Consider the following 20,383-nt stretch of genomic DNA (forward strand, 5'->3'; position numbering starts at 1 on the left):
CTTCCTTCCTTCCTTCCTTCCTTCCTTCCTTCCTTCCTTCCTTCCTTTCCTTCCCTCTTTTTATCCTTATTGGGAGAAGGGAGAGGCGTATATATACATTACTGTAAGAACAAAATGCAGTTCAACAATACGAATCAAAGAGCATACAGATTCAAATTAACATAAAATCCTCTTTCAAGGGCAGAAGAGGAGCCCACCCATCATGTAAGGTAACGAAAACTTACCCGAGTACGTTTCTGCCCGTTGAGTTGGCTTCTGCCCTTTAGAGCAGTGTGGCGCATCTCACCAACTTGGAGGTGGAGGCCTCTGTGGCTTGAATGCCTCATCTTTTGGACTTATCTGAACCATATGGCAGGAGGATGGTCTTCGAAGCGGGCCAAACCAATCAGGGCTCTGGTGGGAGGGATCCATTTTGACACTCCAATTTCTTGCATGGGAACCCCACCAAGAACCCAGCATACTGCGGTCACCTTAGTCACAATCAGCTGTGCCAGACTGGGGTGACTGGCTTGGTTTTCATGTGGTGCCCTGATTCATCCTCAATTCCTTGGCTACCGTTATTTAACATAGCATCCACTTGCCCAGAAGTCTCTCTTCTCTGGAAACGTGAGGATGCCCTAAGATTGGTAAGCTGTTTATTTTACGGACTTGAAGGATACGCGTGTGTGCCCATACTGACTTTTGTTTGGATGCGTTGTGTTCTCTTTATATACACCTATTTCTCACAGACCAGTTTCTTTTTGAAATCACAGCTCCCCAATATTTATATAATGAGCCTTGATTAGCCAACCCAAACCCTTCGCCTATAGCAATTAACTGTACAGCATTCAGTGAGTCACTTAACCTTTCTGATTCTTAGTTGCCACATTTGCAAAAGGAGGCACGTGGACTAGATCATTTCTAGAGATCCTTGTGGTGCTACACACTCATGCGTTCAGCAGTATTAACTGATTGTCTTCTGTGTCCTGGAATTTGAAATGTAGTCTCGGGCAAAACAACCTATGTTTCTGCTCCCAAAGAGCTGCCATTCTATTTAGAGAGAATGCAGTAACCAAGTAAACTTTATTTTTTTTAATGTGTATTTATTTATTTATTTTGAGGGCAGGGGAGAGAGAATGCTCACATGCAGGCAGGGTGGGGGCAGAGAGAGGAGAGAGAGAATCCCAAGCAGGCTGCACACCGTCAGTACAGTGCACAACATGGGGCTTGATCTCACAACCGTGAGATCGTGACCTGAACTGGAGTCAAGAGTCGGAGGCCTGACCAAGCCACCCAGGCTCTCCAAGTAAACTTTTGAAGCAACGAATGCTCTGTGGAAAGTGAAATTGAATAGTGGGATAGCCTGCAGACACTGGAGCGGAGGCAGCATGGTTAGAAAAGGCCTCACAGAGCAGGTGACATGAAGCTAAGGCTAAGACAGTGAGTCGAGAAAGTCACCTGATGATTTGGGAGATGAACTCCAGATTGTATCTGTGTTAAGAAAATGTGAAAACAATCACGTGTCTGAGTATTTGTCATAATGTATTATCTGATCATTACAACCACTTTCTAAAATGGGTAGGAATGGATGCCTGGGTGGCTCAGTCGGTTAAGCATCTGACTTCAGCTCACGTCATGGCAGTTCACGAGTTTGAGTCCTGCATCATTGCTCTCTGTTGTCAACTTGGAGCCTGCTTCGGGTTCTTTGCGCCCCTCTCCCACCTTTACTCTCTCTCTCTCTCTCTCACCCTCTCTCTCTCTCTCTCACTCGCTCAAAAATAAATGGACATTAAAGATACTAATTGACACAAAGATACTTACTTATTGACACAAAGACCAAAACCCAGAATGATGATTCTGTGTTACTGGTACCGAAGAGTAAGTTAGTGACAGAGGTGAGCTTCAAATTTTGATTTCCTGTTCTGTTTGCTGTAGTCCTGTCCTGTTTCTCAGAATGGTTTCAACTGTACCATTCTCTGTTTTCATTTTGCTAACATTTCCCCATCTTCAGACTGCAAACCTGGTTTAATGATTAAAGGGGGTAAAATCAAGAACTAAATACTTGATTAGAACGACTCAGTTGAAGGGGATCATAAAGCCACTTGACGTAACTCTCTTACTCTGTAGAAGCGAAATCGCAGCCCAGAGAGGGAAGTGAGAGAGCATCTCTTCTAGACTCACATTCTCTTGATCAAACTGATGATTTTGAGAAAGGGTCCCATTCTTGTTTGTTTGTTTGTTTGTTTGTTTGTTTGTTTCTTTCTTTCTTTCTCTTTCCCTTTCTTTCTTTCTTTCTTTCTTTCCTACTTTTTCACTTATTTATTTTTGGTGTGGGGTGACGAGATCACATAACAACCACTGATACTTTGTTACCATCATCACCCTTTTGTGTCACTTTTGTCCATTCTCTGCATATGAATGCTTCAGATTGCTTTTCTCCATTTATTATTAGCTTATGTTATCCAAAACAAATTTCATTCTGTTATTTCCTGCTCATACTTTTAAAGGCCTTTGGGTCCTAGGGTATCACTCTCCCTCCTGACTGTGCTTAGAATGCCTGCCTATTTTGTGGCCACTACATAATTCATTGTGGGACTGAATTTTACCTCCTCTCCCATATCATGAGATAGCATTGGAACCCAAAAGAGACCCGGCTGAAAATCTTTCAGGGCTTTGAGCATCCTGCTCTATTGAATGCCTTCTCACTTATTAGGATCACTATCTTTGTTTACGATCTCTTTAGGCCATTCAAATAACTATAGCAAATTCAAGGTGATGTAAATGTATCTTCAAGTTCCAATTCATAAGACCATCACATCTCTTTATTAAATTTCAGCCCAGTATGCAGCACCTTTTCCATCCAGATGTTCCATTTCTTTGCAAATTCAGTTAAGAAAGAAAATAAAATAATATTTAGGACAGATGGTGAGGCAGAATGTCTCATGGGGGAAAAAATATTATGGGCTGCTTTAGATGGAATTGGATTTTTTTTCCTCCCAATGTGTGCTTGGATTTATAATATGATCTCATTCTAATTAATATTTTCATAAAAATCTTTCTTTAGTATAATCTACTGAAGCAGATTCAAGTCAGGTTTGAGGTCCCTTCAATACAATCAGTAACAGAGATTCTAAAACTCCAAAAAGACTCATATTTACCGAGCATCTGCTATTAGAATGTCATTGTCCTAAGAATTAGAGATGTAAATAGAAGTAACACTGGAGGCAGCTCAGAAATGTCTCACAGTCCAAGAGCTGTACATATTCACTCATTCATCCACTCATTCATTTTTTCTCAAATGTTAGTTACATAATAGAGTGAGACGGTTTTCCTGGTCCTAAAGAAGGATGTGCATGTTGAAGTGTGCTTCCATGAAACCTATGTCACATGGGGCAGGTGGTGAGGAAACAATAATAAATCAAATTTGTTTTTAGATCGTGAATGATAGTATGAAGGCAATACAGCAAGGTGGTATGTATGCTCTAATGGGGGTGGAGGAATGAGATGTGGCAGTGATGGAACAAAAGTGGAGCTTTTTGGAGTATCCCAAGATGAAAGAGTGTACAGGATATGCTCAGGGACTTTATATGGGGTTGGAGGGTGGGCTGACAAATGGGAGAGATGACTCAGTTTTGGTCTGGCCACTGTTGGGCAATGTTGTCATTTACTAGGATGGGCAAGAAAAGCATGTGGGGAGAAACCATTACTTCTGCTTTAGACATTATGATTTCGTGATGCCTTTAAATAGATTTTTTAAAGTTTATTTTAGAGAAGGAGAGAGTGAGTGGGAGAGAGGGGCAGAGGAAGAGAAACAGAATCCCAAGCAGGCTCCCTGCTCAGCATGCAGCCCGACATGGGGCTTGATCCCACAACCCTGGGATCATAGCCTGGGCTGAAATCAAGAGTCAGATGCTCAACCATCTGAACCATGCAGATGTCCTTAAATAGATACTTAGAGATGTCATTGTAGGCAGTTAAGACTCAGAGAAGAGGTCATTTCCAAAGAAATATTTGAGTCATTGGCACATAGATGTTCTAATGTTTTTGTTGAAGAATTAGAAGTGAAGGACACAATGTGGATGGATAAGAAAGGGGGCCCAAGACCTGACTCAGACACCTGCCAGAGATTTAGGGAAGCAGAAAGCAGTGAATGAGCCTATGTGGAATGAGCTGAGAGCCAGAAGGAAATGGGATGGCACGTGCCATGGAGTCCATGAGGGAGTGCTTCAGGAAGAAAGGGCGGGGGTACTTCTTTATATGCTTCAAGCAAGATGAGGATTTTGATGTTACGGTTTTAGCTACCTTGAGGTCAGTGGTGATCACCATTGAAAAGATTGATTCTGGTGAAGCTGTGAGTACAGAAGTGAGATTGGAGAGAACTGAAGAGTGAATTGTAGGCAAGAAGTGGGCAGTTTAAGTACAGATAACTCTCAGTAAAGTCTACTGTGAATCATGGAAAGAGAACTGTGAAGTACAAGACATAGTGGTATGGAGATGTGGAATGAAAAGAGGATTTTTTTTTATTTTTGTATTTTTTTAATTAACATTTTTATATGGGCCATATCCCATTTTGCTGGTTTGGAAGGCGAGAATAGTGATGTAGAAAAGAAAGGGGGTTGGTTCATCTGGACACATCGCAATACCAAAGTGTGACAGATGAGGCTTCATGGAGCTAAAGATGTCAGAGTCAAATCTTGATGGAAGACTCAGGCAGAAACTAGCCTTTCAGACTAAAGACAAAAAGACAGAAGCCCTGAGCTGTGAGTTCTGGGAAGAAACTGTGCATTTGAGGGTGGAGTTATAGTTGGGAATGAGAATTGACAGGAAAATTGGAGGTACCCTATGAAAGGATTTGAGTGCTAGGTAGGGAAGTTCAACGTTTGCAAAAGTCAACTAAGTATTTCAAGCATGGTCCTAGATGAATTATTCATTGATTAATCACTTTAGATTCATCACTCCTAGGAAATGGGGAAGACCCAAGCCAGTCATGAGAGGGTTGTAAGGGCCAAGTGGACGGAGGACCAAGCTGTCCCCTGCAGGATGCTCCCCGTGATAGGTCTGGGTGTGGAACATGTATGCTAATGTGAGACTACATCCAGACTCGACTTTCTTTTCCTAGTGCTTTCCACTTGCTAGATGATGCCTGGTTGTCACAGTGAAACACAGGAAGGAATTTTTGGCCCACTTTGGTGTATGGCCAAGCCATGGAGGAACCCAAAACCAACTTAAGCTCCTCAGATTCAGTAGACCTAACCAGCATCTTAAATTTGTTAGTGGATGCATGGTTCTTTAGAGGCTGTTCACCATCCTGTCTTCTGCACTCTGGACAAGCTGATCTGGTTGAGGAGGTTAAGAACAAACCCCAGTTTGAATAAAATTAAATGAGGTCAGCAGTGTGGGTTTGACATGAAGCCTTTGAAACACAGGCAATGTAAAGTGCAGCTATTTCTGTTCCAGAGGAGACACATGCCAACATTGCCACCCCCACCTCCCCACCAAGCTTCCCCTTTGTAAACCTTCAGGAGTTAAGTTCTCCAGTTTTCCATTCCAAGAAGCTATTATTTGGACACAAAGATTGTGCATTTTTTGGTCCTTTGTTGTTGTTTGGATGAATTGTTATGTGGCATGCAGCTTGTTGTGGTTGGACCCATCCCTAAACAAACAGCTGATTTTAAAAGCATTATTTTTTTCTGGTATTTAAAAAATACAAAAAATAGTAATCATTGAACTAAAAGAATATTCTAATGCCAATCACTGTTCCTTCAGCTGGAAATAGAAGCAGATACTAATTTCTCAGAAGCTGACCCATCTTCATAAACAAGAAGGTTACAAACACAGGTAAATCCAACCTTTGGAAGGTAGCCGTTCTCAGGAGAGTGTGCATTCAAATTATTTGCTTACTTCCTGAGTTTTATTACTTATTACATCTCCTATTACTCAAAATTGTCATCTCCCCATCTGAAGAGAGTTTTTCCCCTCAATGGGTCAGAGACTTGGTCACCCCAGTAGCTTCTCAGACTACAGACAGTTAGCCCATACTAGGGATATTGCGAAGAGTGAAATCAGAGATTCCCAAAAGGAATATTGAAACTTAGTTAAGGGTGACAAACTATTTTGTTACCAGAATTATATACTGAAAACCCAGTCTGATAAATTGGCATGGGGCAATAGAAAAGGCATTGTATTCAAGAACCAGTGTTCTAGTCTTGTCTCTACTAGAGGTGTTCTCTAAAGGTAAATCACTTCAATTCTGTAAACCTCAGCTTTGCCATATATGAAATGAAATAATTGCTTTCAGCTCCAAGATCATCATCATTGTCATAGGCCATTTACTGATCACCTGTTATGTCCTGAGTGCTTCATCTACATTTACCACTAGGCTGTAAGTCCCATGGGGTGAAGGTCATGGATGATTTATTTACTATTCTGTACCTACAGTTTATCACAGTACCTAGCACATAGAAGCAATTAAGCAAAAATTTTTGGTGATTATACAATTGCATGTATTGTTAAGTGATGTGGGCATGATAGTAAATATTCAATCCTTCAGTTGTTATTCATGAAGAAAACAAGGTCTAGAAATTCTAAGTAATTTCCCCAAAGTCCATAAATAATAAATGGCACACCTGCCAAACAAAATCAGGTCTTACACTTCACTGCCTCTAGAAGTGTGAAAATCACAGGTTTTCCTGTTCAGAAAAATCTTCAAAGCCTTCCTATTTCTAAACAGTAAAATTTAAATACCTCAACATGGCATTGCAATTCTTCTTTAGTCTGGCCTCAGATCAGCTTTTCAGTTCATCAGTTCTAGGACCCATCATTCGCCTTTAGCTCTAACCTTGACAGGTTCCTCATAGACACATATATTGATTGAGGCTCATCCATTGTTCATACTTTCCCTTTCAAATGCCCAAATTCTTTTCTTCCTCCAAGATGCTGCCCCAAACCATCTTCTTGGGAAGCCTTTCCCTGTTTTCCCAAATAGTATTGATTCCACCCACAAGGGAGGAGCCCAGTCTGATTCATTGTATCCATAGTACAAGCCCAGACACAGAACAGATACTGAGTAAATAAATATTGGTTACGTGAATTGGTTCTCTTCTGCAGTTCTCATTGAAAGGTTAGAAGCTATCTTAGCTGGGGATAATAACAGCCCACACTCCTAAATCTCCAGAAAGTTTTGATGCCTCTTATTTGTTACCCATTCATTGCTGAAATAATTTCAAAAAGATTACTGGATTCTTAGTCCCAGTGGGGCATTATGGATATGTTTGCAAGACAACCACTGTGTGTGGGAGGGGGGGTTTGTTTTAGAATAACTGCAGTCAATCCCAAAGTTTGAAGACATTTGATAGTGAAGCTAATAAACTTTTAGACAAAAATATGTCATTAAACTGAAGGAAGATAACTCTGATGAAATCTGGTTTGCAGTACTCTCATGGTATGGCCAGTAGTCACATCACACAAGAGTATGCTTAGTTTAGAACATGCAGAAACTGGTAATAATGTATTTAATTATGAGGTGTTCATTGGTTTTCATCTGTCATTCATCTGCTCATATATTCCTCAGCCATTTGTCGGGTACCCCCTTCACTCTAGGTACTATGCTATGAGTTGGGAATACAGATATGAGAGTCAGCAATTTTGTACCCAGAGATACTCCCTGCCTGCTGGGACAGGGCTGAAAGAAGGTCTTGTTCATAGACAGATTGACAAAAGCTGGATGGGGGCGGGGTGGAATCTGGGGATTGTAAGAGGGAGCACAGAGGAAGGTCCTCTAATCCAGCCAGGATGGGAGTCTGTGGAAGAGAAGGGAGGATGGACCCACCATGTTGGAGGAGACACTTTTAGTCACATCTGAAGAACTGGCAGGAATTAGTAAAGGAAAAATGAGAACTACATCCCAGGCAGAGGAAAGAATACTTGTGAGAGCATGGCAGAATGATGGGAAGTGTGCTGGTTTAGAAAACTGCAGGACAGATCAGTTGTGGAGGGTCTTCTATGCCAAGCTAAAGAAAAGGATCTCCTCCATAAACAGAGGGATCTGTCAAAGCATTATATGTGAAGCATGGTATGGGAAGATATGTATTTGGGGTAGACTAATGATAGCCCAAATCTGCTACATTATCCCACTCTCCTGAAGAATACACATTATCTCTGGTCTTGTTTGAAGAACACAGTGGCTTACGTTCATTTTTTCAGTGGCCAATAGCTTGTGACTGTCTGGTCTTCAAGATTCTTGATGTGAGGTCTAGTGGAAATCATCCTAAGATCTTGTACTCAGCTGACATGAGCGATTTAAGTCCATTCTCCCTTTTCCAGTAATGGACTCTTTAGCTATTTTATTCATTCACCCCAAGAATTCTAGCAGTGTTGCTAATTCACAATGCGTCTAATCAAGCTAAGTTAATTAGTGTCCCCCAGTTGGGTTGAACTAGTTCCACTGTAAGTAAATATATTCAAGATTACCTGGTAATCATGGACAGATTTAGAGGCTTCAATCCAGGGTTTCTGGCTTTAAGGACAAGAACACTTGACAATAGCCTAAAACCCAGCCTTTGCTTACATGCCAAGGTAAACTCATCTCATTTTCCTAAGACTTGGCTTCCACACTTTCAACCAGGGGTGGTAATCTCTGACTATCTCAAATAGTGTCCTTCAGACAAGCCTCAGGAATGCAGAAGCATAGCATTTCATCCTGATGCTCCAGACAGATGGGAATTGAAAATTAAGCCAATGAGAAGTGGCATCCTCTGTGTCTGTCCACTTACAGAGAGTCCATCTGCCTCGGGCTCCTGGGGCTGACCGCATTTCTTCCAAAAGGAAAAAAAAAGTATCTAGCAAAGAAAAGCTCAACTGGGGATGACAGACTTGGCAATGCCTGCCCCCCCCCCCCCACAAAAAGCCCCCTAGCTGGATAGAGCAGGTTTCTAAATGTGCCACTGCATGAGGGGCGCCTGGGTGGCGCAGTCGGTTAAGCGTCCGGCTTCAGCCAGGTCACGATCTCGCGGTCCGTGAGTTCGAGCCCCGCGTCAGGCTCTGGGCTGATGGCTCGGAGCCTGGAGCCTGTTTCCGATTCTGTGTCTCCCTCTCTCTCTGCCCCTCCCCCGTTCATGCTCTGTCTCTCTCTGTCCCAAAAATAAATAAAAAACGTTGAAAAAAAAAAATTAAATGTGCCACTGCATGAAAAGGAGTGTCTGAGACAAGGGGGTCTCTTATGTCAGGGGAACGTGGGGTGATGTAGAGAAATCAGACTGTCCAGTGCAATCCTACTGTAAGCCAGTCACAGCTGCCATCTAATCTCTTTCTCTCTACCCTCAGACCCTGCCCAAAGAAGCTTCTCAAAGGGTAAAGAGTCTAAACTATGCTGGACTAGGAGTATGTGCATTGGAAGTGCTGAATTTCATTCATTCATTTGTTCATTCATCCATTCAACAATTATTTGAGAGTCTAGTCGGCTTTCACATTACTCCATCCAGGGGATGCGTTATTATCAATGACACCTATCTACTACATGGAAGGCAGGTGGCAGGGTGGTCATTTGACCTTGGTATTGACTACAACCTGCTCAGCTACCAGCATAAAGTATTCAAAAAGTACCAAGTAAATTTGTGTAATGAAAACAGGAAGGCCAGTTTTGTTTTATTGTGTTGTTGCTGTCTTTGTTTTTCCTGGCCACACATTTTTATTCCATTCCTCGCTCTGTTCTCCACGGTGCTTGGGGCATGGGAGTAGAGCGGGAGAGAAAATTCCCCAGATGTAGACTGGCAGATGTAGCTGAAGGGCCCCCGGGACTCTAGTAGCAAGAGAAAATGAATAGCAGAGTCCAAGGATGTTATTTCAAAAAGTGGCTCATAGTAGCTATGTCAGCAGAACCTTGGGGGAGAAACCAGGCATATCTATTCTCTCTCTTTCTCTCTTTCTTTGACTCACTCACTCACTTTTTCTCACTCCTCCCACCACCTCCTATCTCTCTTTTAACTGTCCCTGTCTGCCTGCTTGGCTGTCTATCTATCTATCATCTATCACATACCTAACTACCTTGCGACTTATTTACCTTCTGTGCGTACCCTCACCTCTCCACCATTCCCTGGTTCTTCTGAGTCCAAGCAGACAGAAATATTGAGGTCTTAAACATAATCAGGAAGAAGTTAGCCTTCATGAGAACTCAGCTGTAGCCCCCATTCCTGCCACTCTAAGGTCTTTTTGCTGAGGAAGTGAATGAAGTCATGTTGGAGAATAGATCTTATATGATATTATAATCTTACCCTACCTGTCTTCAGTCAAGCAACCCCACAATCTTCTCCTCGGAAGGAGGTGCTTTCATTATTCTGTGGAGATAGCATGGGGTGTGGAGCACATTTCTCTGCTGGGTATAAAAGGGCCAGGCTCTTACTTCTAACTCTTCGACCATGCCCCTCTGTGATCTGGAAGCAGACTCCTTACCGCCCGCGGCTCTCAGTTTCCCATTAGCAAAATGAGTGAAGATGCTGACGTTGTACCCGTCATCTCATGAGATCAGTGCAACAACACTGGGTAAACATCATTGTCCCCGTTATTTTTTGGATGAGAAAATGAAGTTCAGAGAGGCTAGGTTACTTTATTTAAGTCCTATTTGTCTGATGCCAAATCCTGTGCTTTTTATAATTCCCTTTATTGAGTTTTGAAAGAGTAAAGTCTGGATTAATGGCTGGTCACTCTCAGATTGGGTCTAAGTTTTACTATATGTAAGTTGGCCACGTTCACCAAGAGGTTGGAGCTCCTGAGAAGTGCTGAGTCTGTATTCTCTCCATGCTTGCCTGCCAGGCATGCTACTGGTCACTGGAGTCCTCCGCTGGCTCAGGCTCATCCTTAAATAATTGAATTATAATGAATTGATTTATTCTGGCTCTTTTGATAGTATTTCGCTATGTAAACTGTTTGCTGAAATAAACAAGGGATTTTGGAGCTTGGAAGGGGCTCAACATTCTGCTGCCCCTGAATTCACGGACTCCTTTTGCTGATAGCATCCTAGAAATCCCAAGTTTTAATTCTACTTGACCCTAGCTTTTCCTATTTGGGGGGAATGCTGGACGAAGTGTTTTAAGTGAGTACTAGGTGATTCCATTCAGCCAGCTATAAATAAACTGACCCCTTAAAAGAACATTTTTTCTCTTGACTGTTATTTTACAATGTACAAAGCATGTTTACGTCCACTTCCTATGAGAGTTCTGTGGCTATCCTGAGAGTTGTCTTGGCTGAGACGATCATTTCTATCTTTTTGTTTTAATTGAAGTATAATTAACATACAATGTTATTTTAGTTTCAGGGGCACAACATATCAATTCAACAATTCTGTACATTGCTCAATACTAACCATGATAAATATAGTGGCCATCTGTCACCATACAACATTATTACAGTATTTAGGACAATTGTTTCTATATTACAGATAGGAAGCCAGAGGCTGAAGAGTGAAGCTAATTGTACAAAGTTCTCCAGCTGATATGAGGGGTAAAAGTCAATTCCTGATTGGAAATGGGGCTCCAGTCCATTATTTTGGAATAAATAGGGGAAGGATGTCCTAGATCAAGCAGTATCCTTAGGGTGACCATATGCTCCGATTTGGCCAGGACAATATTCAGATTTTCCTAGGAAATGTGCCTATTGCCTGGACATCCCTGTCAGTCTCAAAGTATACTTGTTGGGATGATATATATAAGTTCACCCAGAGACATGACATAGGGATTGGATTTCAAGAAGCTCAGTCTTTCAAAGGAGCTGCAGCATGTACATATAAAGACACAGATAGGTGTTAAGGTAGGGATCTTTATAAAATAGAGACCTACACAAAAAGGGGTATTTAGTTTTGCCTAGAGGTATTGGGAAAATAGCACAGACTACCTGACATTTGAGTTATTAAAGGATGGGCAGGGGGGTCTCCTTCAGATGGCTGCATTCTGATTTCTCCTTGTATTGTTCTGTGCTGAAATACCAAGCAATGCGTATAGGTCCTGCCTACTCAGAAAGCACCTGCCAGCTCTGTACGCTTCCATGATCTTTGTCCTTGTGGCAGAGAGTCACTGTAGCCAGCTGCAGCTTTAAGTTGTCCCAAGCAGAAATCTTTGCTGTGATTTGAATTACATGGGAGCTTGAGAACTCACTTGGCCTTGAACTTGAACTCCTACAGTATCCAACAAGCCCTGAGGAGCCTAGAGCAGTAGACAGCAAGGGTTCCTGGGGTCCCAGCACTCTAACCCCCTTATCTGATTGAGCCCAGAGGGGAAAAGGGATTTGTCTTAAGTAACAGAAAAGTTTAGTTACAGAGCTGGGACTGAAGCCAGTCCCTCTAGTGTATCACTTCACTCCTTATATGAAACCTAAATTCTCTTTGGAGTTCAGTAAAACCTCAGTTTGCCACTGTGAAGTTCTGTGGTGTCGGATAACGTACCCAGAACCTGGAAAGTGAAAGCTGGAATTTGACACCAGGATCTGGCATTAACACACCGTGTGACTTTGGGCAGTTTTTAAAGACACATGGATCTCAGTGTCCAGTTAACCTGGAAGACTAAAGTAATTAAAATAATAGTGCCTTTCTCACAAGGTTGCTGTGGGGCTCACTTGGGGTAATGAAGGTCGAAGTGTTTGTGAATGTGTGTGTGTGTGTGTGTGTGTGTGTGTGTTAAAACATATAATACAAGATCTACCCTCTAAATTTGTAAGCATACCTACACTTAATATAACCATAGGCACCATGTTAGCTGTAAGTGCAAAGTTATACATCGTCTCGTATAACTGCAACTTTATACTCATCGGACAGTAACTCTCCACCCTCAACCATTTCTCTCTCCCCCCAGCCCCTGGCAACCACCATTTTATTCTGTCCTTCTATAAGTTTCACTACTTTATATCCTCATTTAAGTGGAATCATACAGTATTTGTTCTTCTGCGACTGGTTTATTTCACTTGGTATAACGTCCTTCAGGTTCATCCATGTTGTCACAAATGGCAGAACCTCCTTCATTTTTAAGGGTAAATAATATTCCCTCATGACTACTGATGATGGGCTTTACAGTGCTGAAGATTCTGCTGATCTGACCCCACAGCTGCAGATGACAGCTGAGACCAAAGAACGAATGTCCATTTGTTCTCTCCCTTCTCTGTCCATCTCCTACAGATGAACCCAGCCGGTGCTATTTCCATGATGGTGATGGAGTATGTGAGGAGTTTGAACAGAAAACTAGCATCAAGGACTGTGGGGTCTACACGCCACAGGGGTTCCTCGATCAGTGGGCGTCCAATGCTTCAGTATCACATCAGGACCAGCAGTGCCCAGGCTGGGTCATCATCGGCCAGCCAGCAGCCTCCCAGGTAAGGTCCTAGCCACGTGTGCTATTTCTCGCAGACATTCCGCATCTCTGCTCTGCCCCTCCGGGCTGCCTTTCTCAAACGTTGTGTCACTGGAGGTGACCACCTGACCGTCTTGCTAACCAAATGTAATCCCAAGGCCTCACGAGTGCAATTTGTCAGGGATGAGACATGGGATGGTTAAGTGCAGGGAACATCACAGTAGGGTAAAGCCTGTCGTCCTATTTCCCTACATTTTATAATTCATATTTGGTTAAAGAATTCCATTTTAGATATGTCAGTGGAATTCAATTGAGCAAGACCAAATTTGGGGAGGAGTCCTACTTTTTTGGGGGCGGTCCCAAGTTGTGCTCGCCTTGAGGACTCACCTGTGAATTAACTCTATCACAATTTGCTGTGTGGCCTTAGACTAGTCTCCCGCTTCTCTGGGCCCCATTCCCCCCCTTTATTTGTTTGTTTGTTTCTTTGTTTTTTAAGTGTTTATTTTTTGAGAGAGAGACAGCATGAGCAGGGGAGGGGCGGGGGAGAGGGACCACAATCCAAAGCGGGCTCTGTGCTGACAACAGCAAGCCCAATGCAGGGCTCAAACTCATGAAGTGTGAGACCATGACCTGAACTGAAGGCGGACACCAACTGAGCCACCCAGGCACCCCTCCCGCCATCTTTAAATTAGAGGATAGTTGAGCTTGATGATCTCCAAGGACTTCCCCGTTCTAAAAAGCTGTGACTCAGTCCTTAGTCCCCTAATGCACTATTTATGTTCCAGGGTTCTTTCTCCAGGGGACTGCCAGTTTAGTTGAGGGAGCAAGAGGTTGGGGCCACCAGTGCTTGTGTGATTCTAGGGATGGCTGTGCTGTCCCCAGAGCCCCCTTTCCAATTATCCTGCTGAGCAAGCACCTGCCTTCTTCCGAGACTCCCATTTCCCTGAGACACGACTCAGTGCTTCCAACTGCCAGGCCGGGTGGCCATCTCAGAGGCCACCCTGCCTCCTGGCCTTGCAGATGAGCTATTACTCCTACCATTCTTCTTTTATATGGCTTCCTTGACTCTGGGGTGTGGGTAGTAGGCCTGATTTCTAGATGAACCAGACATTTGACCTTCTTCTGGGACCCAGTGAAAATCACTGGATGAGGTACAGGATAAGTACACTTCATTTACAAGTTGCAGTGTTTATTTGGCCATCTTTTCATTCATCTGTTTGCTTGTGTTTCTGTGCATTAGATTATTTATTCATCTGCATTTGTTTCTGACTGCCCTGAGGAGAGTCGAAAGAAATGTTGCATGGTGCCAGCCTGGTAAATGAATGACTCAAAGAATGAATGAATGGATGAATGGATGGATGGATGGACGGATGGATGTCTAGGGTTTATCTAGTGCCACCTCTGTACTTGCTGAATTCCTCTTTCGTTGCACCTGTCACCTTGAACCAGAATTACCTGTGTGCATGTCTGGCTCCCCCTAGGCTGTTCGTTCTTTGAGAATAGCTTTGAGTTGTATTCATTTTCATCCTCTCATCTTTGAGCACAGGATGTGTTTAATTGGCTATAGTTACATGCACACATGTGTGAGCACGGATGTGCACATGGGCACACACACACACACACACACACACACACACACACACACACCTTGCTGCATGCAAATGAGTACCACAAAGAGAAAATGCCCAAGAATCCCCTCTCTGGGACATGGAAGGTCCTGCTTGGGGACAACAGGGCTGGCCAGCAATAGAGCCAGGAATTCCCAATTCAACACTAGCATCCAGTTCTAGAAATGTTTAAAAAACATCATTCAAACAAGGGAATTGATGCATTTGGAATCGCACATGAGCAAGAGCGGAGGTAGCAGCTGTGCTTCAGAACCAACCGAACGTTCTTGCTGCGAAAGTGAGAAAAAGGAGAGAAAGAATTGTCCAGCCCCAGCATTTGAAAGGAGACTTCGATGGGCAATTATTTCAGCCTTGTAAGGAGGGGCTGTCAGGAATTATGGTTGATTATCTCTTCCTAAACAAAAATCCAATTTTGAAAAATCATTATAAATACTAGCTCTTCGATCTACAAAGAGGAGATGAGGAAACAAAATCATCCTATTGAATTATTCATTGTAACCAATTTTATTTTAATGAAATCGACTAGGTTCCATTACTCTGGGCTTGGACATAATCTTTGTTACAAGGAGACTTCAGCTGTAACTAAATTTGCCATAATGAGATCAGCTCACTGGAGAATACCGGGTCAGGGGAGGGGATGTGTCGCACAGGCTGGGTGCAGGGCCAGGCAGGCAGCCTGGAGGGCGTCAGAACAAAAGTCTTCTGAATTTCCCAACTAGAAGCAAATGCCTAGAAGTCGCTCATACCCGGCCCCTGTCCTGCACACACATGCACATGCACACACACACCTATGCAGAGCCTTGGTGATTCTGCGTAAGGCTCTCCCTGGGGTATAAAGTAGCTCCCTCTGACAACAGAAAAGAGGGGAAGTATAACCATGGCCTTCATTACCCTGTGCAGTGATTAGAGGAGGCTGGTAGTTAATTTTCACCCTGTCAGGGCTTCCAGTGAAGAGGCTGATGGCTTGAGAGAAGGAGAGAAGGCAGTTCCAGAGAGATTCTTAAGGTCCACCAGGTGCCCCTCACCTCCCCCCAGTACACTTATACTTTGTCCTCTTTCTTCTTCGTCTTTCTTTTTCTGTTTCTCTACACACACACACACACACACACACACACACACACACACACGCATGCACAGATGACATTCCCCTGTAGGAGCTGGGTCTAGAGAGTGACTACTGGAACAGATAGAGGGGAGGGGGGGAGGGGGCAGTGGCCATTGAGGTCCACCAGCCACTGCGTTGGACCCTCCATAGCCAGTCCCCTATCTTGGAGGCACTGAGAGGTGGAGTGGCTTCCCCAAAGCCACACAGCCTAGACGTAGAGAATCTAAGGTTAGGATCTCGTTGAAGCCAGCAGTGAGATTGGGAATATGCAGTCACATCCCAAAGTTGGAGGTCAGTGGATACCTGGAAAATCCCCCTGAGGAAACAAGCAGAAAGAAAGCCAGGCAGATCCCATTGTTGGCACCACAGTGCAAACACCATGAAGTTCTTGGATTCTTCCCTAACAGACTCCTGAGCACTGCCCTTACTTTCAGTTTTGTAAAAGCCCTTTGCTTCTAATAATTTCCAGTCTCTCATGTCCATTCTCCTCCAACAAGATCCCCCAATTTCGTTAGGGCTAAGCTACTCCAGCCCGAACCTTGAGTCTCATAGCCAGACATGATCAGAGGCATCAAAACTTCCAGATATGCAGAGTAGGCTGAATACCCTGTAATAAGAGACATTCTTTAGATATTTTGGTCATGCACCTTCCTGGCCCCATTGGAATTCAAGAAGTCCCTGAGACAGAACAAAAATGGAAATGGACCGAAAGAATCAAGTTCTCTCTCTTAGGGGAACCTCAGAAATGGTTTGGGTTAAGTGCTTGCAGAAATTTCGTCTTGTCCTAATTTTGTCTCCATGTTTTGCATTGCTCTGGTGCTTTTACACCATAGGCTGCCAAGATGAGGTGTAGATACCCCTTCATCCTGCTCCCCCCACCCCATCCCCAGCACTTCTTACCACAGTCCATTTCCTCCTATCTAGACAGGCACACCTCCCTCCTTCTGCAAGGGCCTAAGGAGGAAATGGAAATAGTATCTGGACTGTTCAGTGCTCCCCAGGGATTACAGACCTTGAGTCAACCAACCAATTTATTTGGTTAATCCTTTGAGGGTAAAACTTAGACTAAGCATTTCCAGGGCAGTAGTTTTAGGGCCAAAATAAAGAAAACCTTTCTAAGAATGAGAATTATCCACAGGGGGATGGAGTGCCTTGTGATATAGTAGGCTCGCCATCGTAAGGCATTCAGACTGAGGTGGTGATTGAATGGGACATCCCTGCCTTGTAAGGCAGGTGAGACCCTAGACATCCCTCCTTCCTTTGTAATCCGTTCTCTGTCCACCCCATCAACCCATTATTGGGTATGTCAGTCCTTTGCCACTCTACCTTAGGTTGTTATCACCAGCCTCTGGGCATGTCCATAACACTTTGGGCCTTCCATTAAAATATAAATCATAATTTGTCATGTGTTACAATAATTTGTGTACTCATTTTTTCATAGGCTCATGCAGAAGCACGTTTGAATCATACATTGAGAAACATGAGTAGGTAAAGAGCATAGGGGTTAATGGGGTGAAGTGGAAATCATGTGGCTGTGGCTTTGCCCTCTTTGCCCCTCTTCTGACTTTTGGGAACCTTGAGCAGATGACTCCTCTGGGAGCTTCAGTTTCCTCTTCTGGAAAGAGGGAATGACAGCATCTACCTGGCAGATGTTAAGAGAGCAAATGCGGAGAGAACACCTAGCGGTGGATTTTTGTGTGTTTGTTTGTGTTTTTACACTTATTGGGTAGTGCAAATGTTAATGGTCTTGTACATATTAGGCTTCTCCTCCACACCCTCACTTAGAGACCACGTTGGCCCCCACAGTACAGAAGCTCGGTCAACATTTAGTTGAGTTAGAATAGTTGTGTTGGTGAATGTTTCCTGTATCCTCAGGGCCACACCAGGCATTTTAAGAGAAATCCCAAAGAAGTGCTACCCTCAAAGAGCTCACAGTTTCATCAGTGGGGTATGTCCTACTAGAAACAGCAGCCAGAGACCCAAGAGTGGGATTCAGAGGGAGTTTCCCTGAGGAAGAAACCACAGTGCTATCAGCTTTCTCAGCCAGCAGACAGACAGCCAGCATGTAGGGATGGGAGAAGTCCTTTGCCCACTTTCCGAAGGTCTTGGACAAATTATAAAAATAATACTTATCAGATTGATCCAGCTTCTGCATCAAATTCCTTGAATCCTACTGAAACTGAAAAATAGTAATCACTGTTTTCACTTTATAGATTCAGACAGTAAGCCTCAGAAGGTTGAGTGAGCAGCTTTGGGGCTCACTCTTGTAAGGGGCAGAACCAGGGGGCTGGCCACTGTGTTCAAAATAGGAGCTCAGGTGCAGGACGAGGCAGCTCCCACCTGCTTTTGTAAGAAGCTAGGAGAAACTGTGTCTTTTGCATCTTTTCATAGGTAGTAAGCATCCAAGGAACACCAAGAAAGTGGGAACTGCTACACCAGTACCCCAAATATCACCCCGCTGTTTCCGCCGTGCTGTGTAGATCTCCACCCGTAGGCACTCGTTCTTTTAGGTTCAGCATTGCCCTCTCCAGAAAGTCATTTAAATTACGTATGTGGAAATGCGGGAGAACTATAGGACATGTTTTAAGTTGGCAACCCCGAAGTGTGAAAAAATCATTTTTTCAGATCAGTGCCTAATTATTTCTGGGTTATAGGAGAAAAAAGCACAAAGGAGAAAATTGTGGATGGAAGACGTACCTTGGCTCAATTTACAGGTTTGTCACAAGCCATGTGCTGTACACAGGAAGCCCTGAGATGTCAGTGAGAGAATCACAAAATGTGTGCATTCTGCCAGGTCTGAGCCAGCAAGTAGAGGCCATTTCTCTGTGTCTTCCTCCTCCTTGCATCCAGAGGAAGAAATCGGATGCCCAGCTGGTTCTCTGGACACAAGGGAGAGAAATCTCCACAAGCACTTACGACACAGTGTAGGGAGTGCGGAGGGTCAAGGGAGGGAGGTGGAGACAGACATCCAAAAAAAAAAAAAAAGTCAATAAGAAATAAAGGGGAAGTTGAGAGATGAGCTTATGGGGTGTGTACGGACATCCTTCAGATGCTTGAAATTTAGACTTTATCCTAAGTGCAGAGGGGAGCTCTTTAGAGATTATAAGCAGGGGACTAACGGAATCAGATGTCCATTTGAGGAAGAGGAGAGGCGTCTATTGAACACCTCCTGTAATGCAGAGCCTGCCCTGGGGGTTTAAAGCACGTTATAAAACTGAGGGGTTTCACTTCTCTCTAAATGAAGAGACTGAGTCTCAGGGAGATGAACCACCTCACTGATGGCACTCTTCTTTCTGCCTTTTCTTATGCCACACTGCTGGTATGTCATTGAAACAGCCTCCCTGGGAAATTTTGCATGGGCAAGCAATTCTCCAGTGCTTTTCAGATGATATGATTTGCAAAGGACAGAGAGAAATCTTGGACTCAACGCTAAGTGTTGAGGTCATTTCTAACAGCTTTCCTTTTCTTGCACATACTTCACCAAAGTGTGCATCTCTTCTCACTGGTGAGATGGGACAACATCTGCCCATGGTGGAAGAAGGAAGACAGGCAGAAGGAACACACTGAAATGTCCGAGAAGATTCCAAGCAGTTCTCCCAAATACCCACGGGATGTGCTTTCTCCTGGTGGTTTATGAATAATTTTTCAAGAGCACATGTGTGAGTCATCTAAGGAGACAGAACACAAAGTCCCATGGCCTGTTATAGCCTGTCTCGTGGATGTAGGGCACCAAAATCCCTTCAGGGGAATAAGAAACAGCGCCTGCATCAGAAAGGAGTGCCTGAGCTGGTTGCTCTGACTGCCTGGGATTTATCATGGAAGCCTCAGCTTGGGAGGGACTTTAAATCTACAGAATTATTCAGGGTCCCAACAAAGGAGTCCACCACCAGACCCTCCTCCCAGCCCTCCCTTCTCTCCTCCTTCCTTCACCCATTCACTCTGTCGGTCTTTATTCAAACTTATGAAATACCAGCTGTCCTGTTGACCCTGAAAAACTTGGAATGATAAGCTTTTTGAAGACAAAAGATGAAAATTGGAATCAGGTCCACCTGGTTTCCAGCTCTGGGGCCACCACTTACCAACCCTGTCACTTTGGGCAAACCATTTCTTTCTGCTCCTACCCAACTTCCTATCCATAAAATAGCAGCAGTAATCCCTACCTGGCAGATGTTTGTCAAGGATGAAACACTTGATTCAGAAATGTGGTTTTTCCTTCTAATAGCAACTGAAAGATTTTCTAATGAAATGCTTCTTTCTGCCTATGAAGGTTTAGCAATTGAGGGATCCAGTTAGAAACAACTGAGTTTTATCATTGTTATTTATTTATTTATTTATTTATTTAT

The 20,383-nt window shown here is 43.6% G+C and overlaps 1 protein-coding gene across 1 annotated transcript in view; it reads left to right on the forward strand.

Annotated features, from left to right (window-relative positions):
- Positions 1 to 20,383, forward strand: part of PAPPA (pappalysin 1) — a gene marked incomplete at its 5' end in the record, with an annotated part of 244,324 nt that overhangs the window by 130,223 nt on the left and 93,718 nt on the right. Inside the window, one exon of the mRNA XM_049629607.1 lies at positions 13,136 to 13,329. Within this exon, the coding sequence (XP_049485564.1) occupies positions 13,136 to 13,329 (194 nt within the window). The remainder of the gene's footprint in view (positions 1 to 13,135; positions 13,330 to 20,383) is intronic.

Source organism: Panthera uncia, chromosome D4 (assembly GCF_023721935.1).
Source record: "Panthera uncia isolate 11264 chromosome D4, Puncia_PCG_1.0, whole genome shotgun sequence".
NCBI lineage: Eukaryota > Metazoa > Chordata > Mammalia > Carnivora > Felidae > Panthera > Panthera uncia.